At 34.8% G+C, this 10640-nt stretch overlaps 1 protein-coding gene across 1 annotated transcript; it reads right to left on the bottom strand.

Annotated features, from left to right (window-relative positions):
• Window positions 1–2299: 2299 nt before the first annotated feature.
• LOC131936844 (translin-like) lies at window positions 2300–5551 on the bottom strand. Its single transcript, XM_059293943.1, has 7 exons — window positions 5365–5551; window positions 4525–4618; window positions 4165–4261; window positions 3859–3974; window positions 3535–3614; window positions 3115–3206; window positions 2300–2484 (listed from the first exon to the last, which is right to left on the bottom strand). Exons 1-7 carry the CDS (start codon window positions 5431–5433, stop codon window positions 2352–2354), a joined length of 681 nt encoding a protein of 226 aa, XP_059149926.1. The 5' UTR covers window positions 5434–5551; the 3' UTR covers window positions 2300–2351.
• Between the last annotated feature and the right edge of the window lie 5089 nt (window positions 5552–10640).

Consider the following 10640-nt stretch of genomic DNA (forward strand, 5'->3'; position numbering starts at 1 on the left):
CCACCCCCTAACGCCGGCTCTGCCTCCCCTTAAACATTGTCACAAAAAGCCAGACCCCCCCCCCTAAAATGACGTCACACCTCAACCTACACCCCCCCCCTTCAAATTTGCAGTTTAATTTTTCTTAGAATACGATATTTTTTCCAAAATCTGAACTATGTCAACATAGAGTATTTAAATCAAGTCCTATTACAATTAATTAAAACAGTTTTCTAAAACGCAAAATAACGGCTCAGATTCGTTTTCTAACATTGCTTTTTTATTATGCAAAAGTGTGACGTCACACGATCTGAACCCCCCATCCACTCATCACACACCGTCACAAAATACGGACCCCCCTTCCCCCTACGAGTGTGACGTCATTTATGGACAATGGGTGTTGTTCCTACAGTGGAAATGAATCGTTTCAGCAATTTCAACAGGGCGATTACTAAGTGTACGATACTGCATTATTCCAACAATTGCAACAGGGCGATTACTGCATCATTCCAACAATCTGATCGGGGCGACACAGTATCGATTCTTGATGATTCACTGTAGTGTCCGTACATTGGTTACTGGTGTTATGGTAAAGTCTAAGGGGTCACTTGGTGGGGTATCACCTGGTGCGGAAACTCAGGGTGTAACATCTCCCTCTTAACAATGTAATGCTTTCGTTTGATTATGCCACTCACACCTTCCTCTTTTATTAATTAGATAAAACGGAATTTCCCCTAAATTTTGTTAACTTTTAGATTTGGTTTGCCCCCGGCCCCCCATCTTCACCTACATTGGTAGTTGCTGAAACACGTGTTATTAAAACATGTTCTGCTTGAATTTTTAACACTCATATCTACGGAAAAAATTAAAACAAAGGGTATATACTCTTCTAGTATTAATTTTACAAGCTCAAAGTTAGATCACCATGTCTGTTTGTGTCCAAAAATTTTGCACCTCAATTTTGACAATCTTCTAATGAATTAACACATGTTGACTAGATACATTTACTTACCATAACAACGAAAGGATATCTAATTTTCAATGCAATTAGATATTAAATTAATCATTAAAATTAATTCAAAAAGTCTACAGTCAATAGCGACAGGGGAGATAACAAAATGTTAAGATCGCAAATTGCTGATAGGATTCAAAATCAAATATTTTTAGTTGTGTCGGATGTCAACATGTGAAAGGAATTCATAAGTATGTAACTAAAATTCCTAATCAACTAAATAATACTAAATAAACAAACATGAAAGCCTTGCACTTTTACAAATAACTAAAAGCTTGCTGTAGCTTTAAAGGTTTTTAAACTTGTTTTAATAAGAATTATTTTAAAAGCACCAATATTGAGCCCACATGTGGTGCATATATACATCTGGTATTTGTAATGAGGAAATCTGCAAGATACAACTCTCTCAAATAGTTAGGGTTAAAAAAACCTCTATTGTATTTGGTTATTTTTAAGTCTTTAAAGGTACCCTCAAAGTTTTTTTTGAAAAAAAAATGTATTACAGGCATGGAAAATAAATTTTAAAAAGTACCATGCTAGTCCATATTTTGTATTATATCCTCTTTATTACCTTTAGAAAACATTTAAGTTCGTAAGGTCTAGTGTCTAGTCTGTTCTACTTTGTATACCTATCACGCAGGTGATTTTAAAATGTGAATTTTTTGACCCGAAAACATGCAAAGCAAATGTTTTTTTTTGTATGATATTCAAAGAAATGAAATTCATTCTGTTCATTAACAGAAGCTTAATTAACACATTTTAAGTAATTAAATTTTTAGGCCATCCATTTGTAATTTGATTGACTTAGTTTTACTGTTTAAACTTTCAAAAAAAAACTATCAAATAAAGCAAAGCGCCGTGCGAACAAGTGAAGAAACTTTATTTAAAAACAAAAACATTCAACATTTGGTTGATCAATGATACAAGAAACATAAACTTATATGATAGCAACTAACAAATATTTCAGATTACACTAACACTGCTCTGAACTCACTACAAAACCACCCTAGATAAAACACCATTTATGCAATTTTAACAATAGCTGTATTTTGTCTAAAGAGATTCAACAACACACCAAATGATAACTGTCAATCCTTACAACAACATGAGCCACATAACCATCGCCTCACACAACTTCAAAACACTCACTAAACCATCCTGTAGGATCAGTGTTGGCCTCTTAACCTGACAACAAGGAGGCAAATATCTCAAACTATTAAATTCTAATTTAATTTAACCAGTAGTTTGAAGAAAGTAACAAATCAAATAAAACAACACTGGTCTACCATCTCAGTGTGACCCCAGTGTGACCCCAGTGTTGACTGTGTCAGTAGCTGCCAGAAGGAAATGATACTGTCCACTATTCACCTTTAACCTCTCTATTCACCAACCCACGAATGGTCAAGTCATACACGACCTCTTCACATTTCTTCACATCGTATTTTAAGCCATCAAATCTTTTCCTCAGAGCATCATTCTTTAAGTTTAGTAACCTGGAATTAAAAATAAAACAGATGGGAGGTAATCTAGAATAAAACAAGATGGGAGGTAATCTGGAATAAAACAAGATAAAAGGAAATCTAGAATAAAATAAGAAGAGAGGTATTCTACAGTAAAACAAGCTCTATGATTTAGAATATAAAAAGATGAATTAATCTAGATTTGAAAAACATTGACATTTGACTTTACAACAGAATTTATTATTACAGAGATCTGTTTTGAATTTGTTAATGATCAGTAGTAATTCTCACAATAATTTTTAAAAATTCAATCTAAAAATTTTCAAATTGTAAATCACAATCAATTTAATCATACTGTTTCTTCTTTTCATTATTTTTGTACAGGGTCTAGAGGCCAAATATAATTTATCTATTAAGTCCTTTTTTTATGCTTTTATAAATTTTTATCAGAATCTAATTGGCCTCTGTGTTTTTTTTAACTTAGCTTAACAGCCTAAGACAATCTAACGGGCTTAAACAGTAAAACAAAGAAACAATAATTGGATTATAAATAAAGTAGAAGTAATAAAAAAAATGGGTTTAAACAAAAGAGAAAAATCTGTTTAAAGTAAACAAAAAATAGAATGGCATTTTAATTGTCCCAGTTTATGTGCATATATTTACCTAAAGCCAGAATCAAGTTCTCCAATAAAATGTGAAATTCTGAGTGGACGTGAATAATCTCCTGCAGTGACAGCATTTACAGCTAGGCGAGACTGGTGATCAAAGAAACAAATCTTTATGAATACAACACTTTATATCTTTGTTAATACAACATTTTATGTGGCTAATAAATTAAAGTTAAAACAACTTTAAAAAAAAAAGAATGATTGAAAAGAAGAGCAACAAGAAATGACAAACAAGTACTCAGCTAACTAGATGTTATGTAGTATATCTTTGTTAATTCAGAATCTACAAAGGCTAAAATGGCTATCATATTTTTTATTACTGAATGAACAGATGTTAGTCAAGTTAAGAATATATTTTCATTAATTAAAGTTATTGGCAAGACTGTGTATTTCCATTAATAAATATAAGACTCACAAGTTCATTGGAAAGGCTGAGAATCCCCATTAGATAATCATCTAAATCCATATGAAATCCATCTTCTCTTTTTACTTTTACTAAATTGAAGGAGAAAAAACAAATTATGTATGCATGCATTTATAAACATTTTCACCTCAAATGGTTCAATTTTATTCTTAAAACTTATTTCATTACTTTATAGGCAGTATCTAATGTTTAATTAGCTTAACTGACTACAGTATATTTTCATTAGCTACATGTAAGAGTTGGATAGAAACTTTCTCCCTAAGAGACTGCTATACTAAAATTATTAATTTCTCTAAAGACAGAGTAGTTGCTTACATCCTATTTGATCAGCTGCTTCTTCCCTTGAGATCAAACGCTCCTCTTTCAAGTAAACAACAAGAGCACTTAAGTACACACAACGCTGTGTTACAAATTTCCAGTGGTCATTAAATCTAAAAAAAAACAATTAAAAAAATTAAAGTGTCAATTTTAAAATTATAAAATACATATTTTAAAGACACACTTTAATTATAAATTAAAGTAGAAATAATCAAGTCAAAATTCCAAATGGCTTAGGAAAGTTTATCTTTTTATATCTTTCTTTGTGATAAAGCTTACAACTCTTAACTTATACTAAATTACCTGTAATATTGGTTTTCAGGAACTTTGCTTGCCAAAAATGCATATTGCTCTTGTATTTTCTTGAACAGTAACCCAACATTATCACAAAGACCACAAACTGAAAACATACAAAATAGATTATTTAAAACTACTATCTACACAAAAATACAAAAAATAAATGCTATCTTGGTGTTAAAAAACTCTTCCAAGTGTGAAGTAATCTTTACTTTCTGCCTATCATAGCAATCATCAGTTAATGAGACAAAATATTTTAGCATGACAGTAATTGTCATACATGGATGAAACCATAGAGAATGTTGGATAATATCTCAGGTTATAGAAAAATATCAATGGTGTTCATGTAGACTGAACAATACTTACTATTGAGACCTTGAGATGGTTGGTGAATGACTTGCAAGGCTGTCTGAATTTCACGAGCTGTTTGTTCCAAATCTCTAACAACTGTTCGGATTTCCTGCAAAAATAAGGTATAGTTGTGGTATAACTCTGTGATCACAAGATCAGTGTATTTCACAGCTAACAATAAATAAATTAGGTTACTTTGATTTAGAACTAGATAGTTTGTTTTGGTTAAGGCACGACACACAACACTGTGCATGCCTGGTATGTGGCCTGACAGACTGAAAGGAGATTGTTTATATTATTGTTTTGAGATTATATTTAACTCAATGCAACAAGCCCGCCGGTTGGTTGAGGCCACGACAGGGGGATGTTCTGACCGGGATTCAAAGGGACGACTCGAAATATCATCTTAGGCCCCCATTTCTATTATCTAGTAACTACTAAAGCCTTGACAATGAGGTAACTTTTTCATACATTACTAGCCGCGGGCGATTTTACGTACCTAAAACGATAGATTACCGAGTATTGAGTAGGCCTAAGTTACTAACTTAGGTTAGTAAGTTAGGCTATTAAATTAAAGTTAGGCCTAAGTATTTTATTTTTAATAAAATTTTAAATTAAACTATCAAAATACATTTTTGAGGCGGTATTTGACTCGAGTATTTCAAGATATTATTATTTCCCGAATGTAAGTGACAAAGTAAACCTCTAGCCGCCTCTAGAAGACCTAGATCAGAGATCTAGATTCTAGATCTAGATTAGCTAGAATCTAGATTCTACTTCTATTCTAGCAGACTAGCAGCAATCTAGCAGCTAGCTTGATCAATACAAAAATAAAAGGCTGAATAATTTATTAACCTCTCTTAAATCATGTTCAGTGTTGAGGTATGTCTGGAAATCGTTGAATATTTCGGCTGTACTTGACATTGTAAGACTAAGAAGAGCTAGATTCTAGATCTACTTTTTAACAAAGGCGGTCTAATAAATTTGAATGGATGAAAGGACTGGTGAATTGTTTACAATGCTGAAGGTTAGTCTAAATATCAAAAACTAACAACTGCTTTTGTTTGTTAACTTTTATTTAGGTAGGATTAGGCCTGATGTTATTATTCAATAGAATTTCATAAACGAAAACGTAAAATGCCACACTAAATTGTTCTAATTGTTATTTAGAGTGAAATAAAGAGTAACCATATTTTTTACTTAACTAATTATAGGACGATGGGATGTGGGTAGGCCTAGCTTATTTGCTCATAGTTATGGTTACTTACACATGTGTTATATTTTCAAATTGTACAGGGAAGTAAATCAAATAGTAAAACTTCATTTTTCAATTTAACAAAGGTTTTTTCCCTTTAACCACTTTTCAATATTTCCCTTCCTGCAAACATTACTTAAGATATAAGGTTTTGTGATTAGTATCAATCGATTTATGTCGTCCAGAAAGAAAATTTTTAAAAAATTTTAGCCCCTCCCTCCCTCCTATCCCGTCTACACGCTTTCACTTTCGACGACCTCCCCTCCCCTCGCCCCGATGTAGACTGTGTATAAAAATAGACCTCTCAAAACTTACAATAAACGGGCTATATATAGTTAATGCTAATAAGCAAGGCATGTGTACGTTCTATTCTTATCGGAGTTGTCTGTTATTAAATACAGTTCAAACACTAAGGCGACGGCATCATCGGGAGGGAATGCGAATGTTCGATATGCTGCAGTGGCGTCGCATTGTTTTCTCTATAGTTATCGCGTTTACGTCATAGTGTCACGCCCACCCCCTTGTAATTATTGTGAATATGTACTTAAAAGACTATTTAACTTTAATAGATCATTAATGGTACCGGCAAAAACATTTTTCTTCTATGCATCTTGCATTTTTTTGCCTTGGTGTCAACCCCCCCCCCCCCCATATCGTGTCACCCGATGCGGTCCGCACCTCCCCCCCCCCTCCCACCCCGCCCTCGCTACACCTCTGATGTGCTGAAGTGTACTGAGGTGTGAATGGTCTTTCTGATCAGCGCTTTTTGATGGATTTTTTTTCCCATAGGTAAACAAAAACAGATGGATGATAAATGATACTCATTTATTTATTATTTTTAAAAGAAAGTATTCACAATGTTTATTTTCTGTAGTAGGTTAGCATCTCGTGTTCATGACTTCCGGTTTTGTTCATGTTTTTCATAAATACGTTAAGGGGTTTTAATTCCCCCCCCCCTCCTAACTAAATGGTGTCACCAACTAAATGGTGTCACCAACTAAATGGTGTCACCAAGTAAATGGTTTCACCAACTAAATGGTGTCGCCAAGTAAATGGTTTCACCAACTAAATGATGTCACCAACTAAATGGTGTCACCAACTAAATGGTGTCACCAAGTAAATGGTTTCACCAACTAAATGGTGTCACCAATTAAATGGTGTCACCAACTACTGTTTGTGTAGCAGGCAGTGGCGGAACTAGAAAAAAATGGCCACCCCGCAAACATTTTTTTAGCCCCCCCCCTATATATATATATATATATATATATATATATATATATATATATAAAAATATATAAATATATATATATATATATATATATATATATATATATATATATATATATATATATATATATATATATATATATATATATATATATATATATATATATATATATATATATATATATATATATATATATTCAAACACAAAATACGAACAGAGCATAGGATACTCATTGCTGGCCTGTTCGTTCGGGTTTTGAAGAAAAAATGTTTTTTTTTTAATTAAAACAAATTACTACATCATGTCATGTGTGTAAGTGCAAAAGAGTGTTTTGAGAAAATCAGTCTTATTTTTATATGGGTTCAACTAATATCTATCTGACCAAAAGAATATAAAACATGACATCTTTGTAGAAGTAATGGTGTCTCGTGTTATGATTATTTTTATGTTTTTTTGTATTTATATAATTAATTTTAAATACATTAAGTTTTTTTACAAGGTCAATCTTTAGTAAGTACTTTATGAAAAAATATTTAGTAAGAGAAGTTATTGCTTTTTAATCTGTTTAGTACAAATATATTAAAATATACTTATGAGCACCCCAATTTGACTATTTAAAAAAAGGGAAATAAGTCATGGAAGTGGTTTGAACGTTTGCTTATCTTTGTTAAGTTTAATTGTAGAAGAGAGAGGACTTGGCTTTCACAATGGTTTAAAAAGAAAGGGGAAAAATATCCAACAGCGTGGGGAGGGTGTCTATAGAATAAAGATAATCAAACCGCAGCCATTGCAATCTTTTTACAAAATAAATATTAAGTAAAAAATTGCAAGAAAATTAGATTTTTTTAACTATAATAAAAACTATCAGGGTCGACAATGGGCCCCTAAATGGCGTGGGCCCCCCCGCATTGCGGGGTCTGGCGGCACTGTAGTTCCGCCCCTGGTACCAGGCCTCTACCGGTGCTCTAGAACCTGAATCTATACACGCGTCACGTGGTACTCTGATTGAGCAGCCTTGACATTTGACCTTTTAAACCAACGATCTGTTGACGATCAGTGGGCTTTGAAAGCTGTATACGTCACGTTTACTGATGCATAACTATGGGAAAATATTGGGGCAGAGAAACTATGGTTGGTGGGACTAATGGGGGGGGGGATTGATGGACGATATGGGGAGGGGTAGAATTTGGGGGACGGGGGAAAATATGTGGGACTGATGGAGAATATGGGGGACTGGGGGTAAATAGGGGAGGGGGGAGGGCAAAATGCCAAAGTTCACAATTTACTGGTGGTATACCATGACACATCGAAACGGTGGTGCAGTCAATCTAATAATCGATTCAGGTCAATGTTTTGGTCGAAAGTAAAGAATACATACATTGTCCCAAGTATATTCATTATATCAAATTTTGTTGTAGCGTTTGTATATTTTCGGATACGTTTATGTACGTTTAAACTGTGTTAATCCTGGAATAAGGACGATAATCTGCAATCGTAGTTGATTATCGCACTAAAAACGTCAAGGTTTTTATGGGATAACAGTATTTTCCTTCATGAAAAATGGGCTAGTGTTATTTAGAGCAAGACATGGTTGGTTGTCATCCTAGCTGTCAAAATTGTCCGACTTTTTTTTTGGCTTCCCATGATACATAGATTATAACATCTTTACCTAGAATAAAATCCACAGTGCAAAAAGAAAAGAGGCCGACCAAGGAAGACCTAAAGACGTGACCTGGAAGAAGACACCAAAAAGATTCCACACACCTGGGGACAGTTGGAGAGACTATAGCACAGGTTAGGATACACCTGGGGACAGTTGGAGAGACTAGACCAGAACAGGAAAGCTCTTGTCAGCGGCCTATGTTCGAGGAGGGGCGAGGCTAACCTAACCAAACCTATACTCAAAATAAATATCTCCCCAACTAAATGTTGAGTTGTTTAAAATTACAACATGCGTTTTTCATGAGATGCGATCATTGTTCAGCATCGATACTTGCACTTTTGGAAGTGAACAGAAATGTATTTCATTGTGTATAGTGGGCATACAGGATGTAAACAGACGCGTATTTCAGCATCGAACTCTCCCGATTGATTGAAGCTGAGGTTAAGGACACACCACTTAACAAGACTTAATTAAACAGACTCAACCCTGCCCAATCACGATTTGACCTCCCCTAAAGGCAGAGGGGGGGGGGGTTAGCATCGTGACGAACGTTGAATAAAAAGCTATTTTCGCCGACAGGAAGTCCAAAAAATCAACAGAGGAGCCACAAAGGAAGGCTCGTTTTTACAGCCTCTATTCACGGCCAGCGGCTTGTGGTTTTATTGACGTTTAAAGTAGTGGTAAGCTCGCCGGCCACAATGCGGGCTTGTAGGGAGCAAAAATTTCCTAGCAGATGAATGGGGAATTTCCTCTGGAAATAATTAAAATCGTTAAAAAATAATTGATTGTAAACTTGCTTTAAACGCGACACAGAGACAGAATGGGAAGGATTTTTACAAAATTAAAAAAAAAAGTTTTAATTTTAGGAAGAGAAAGAACAAGGTTTATTATTTAGATTTTTAAATACATTGTATAAAGTTTTACGACGGCAAATATCCTAGACAGTGGCGGTTACTAATGGCGCTGTCTTCTAACGTCTGCTCACAAATAGGTCAGCCAGTCACGTGACGAAACTTGGTTCTATCTTTATAACTTAGATGGTCACAAATTAAGGCATTTATTTCAACATTGGATTTCTCATCCATTTGGTTTTAAGCTATTTATGCATAGCATTAAGCTAACACTGTCGTGTTTTGCTTAAAATAGAACCCGTGAAGCAGGCAAGAAACCTTGGTCCTAGACAGATAACTCAATCACCAGATAAAAAGATAACTCAATCACCAGATGAAAAGATAACTCAATCACCAGATGAAAAGATAACTCAATCACCAGATGAAAAGATAACTCAATCACAGTTCAAATAGATAACTCAATCGCCAGACAAACAGATGACTCGATCACCAGGCCAGATACGCAGATAACATAAGCATCAGACAGATACAGTAAAGAATCAATGCGTATGCGACTGGGAAAAAGCAAAAAAAAAATGAATTAAATATCTTCATCAGAGCCTACTGTTTAATTTCAGATATGATACTATTACGTCAATTAAATTTGATCCATTTTAATTATAATCTTGTTACCACAGGTAACTATCAGCCATTTCATTTTACAATTAGCAATAACAAAGTCATCTTTACTCAGTGTTTCTTTCAGACTTTTTTCTCCGGGGGAGGGGGGGGGGGGCAATTGATATTTTCGGGGCGGAGGGGCAGTCAACATTTTCCAGGGGTGTGGGGGACACTGATAAAAGTATATGTTTTATATATAAATTCCATTTAGTTCATGGGAATGTGGGCGGTACAGAGGCGTAGCGACCCTTCCCGGCGCCCGGGGACATACTTTCAATTTGGCGCCCCCTTGGGAGCAAATTTTCGATTTGCACCCCCCCCTCGAACTTTTCATTTGCACCCCCCCCCTCAAACTTTCGATTTGCACCCCCCCCCCTCGAACTTTTCATTTGCACCCCCCCCCCCTCAAACTTTCGATTTGCACCCCCCCTCGAACTTTTCATTTGCACCCCCCCTCAAACTTTCAATTTGGCG

Source organism: Physella acuta, unplaced genomic scaffold (assembly GCF_028476545.2).
Source record: "Physella acuta isolate Inbredline_101_S28 unplaced genomic scaffold, ASM2847654v3 ptg000190l, whole genome shotgun sequence".
Taxonomy (NCBI): Eukaryota; Metazoa; Mollusca; class Gastropoda; family Physidae; genus Physella; species Physella acuta.

Excerpts from the sequence above, each read along its gene's own strand:
- LOC131936844 (XM_059293943.1), bottom strand. The coding sequence starts at position 5,433 with ATGTCAAGTACAGCCGAAATATTCAACGATTTCCAGACATACCTCAAC. Across the intron at positions 4,262-4,524 it reads ACCATCTCAAGGTCTCAATA|TTTGTGGTCTTTGTGATAAT; the intron begins GTAAGTATTGTT and ends GTATGTTTTCAG. Across the intron at positions 2,485-3,114 it reads GAACTTGATTCTGGCTTTAG|GTTACTAAACTTAAAGAATG; the intron begins GTAAATATATGC and ends TTTTAATTCCAG.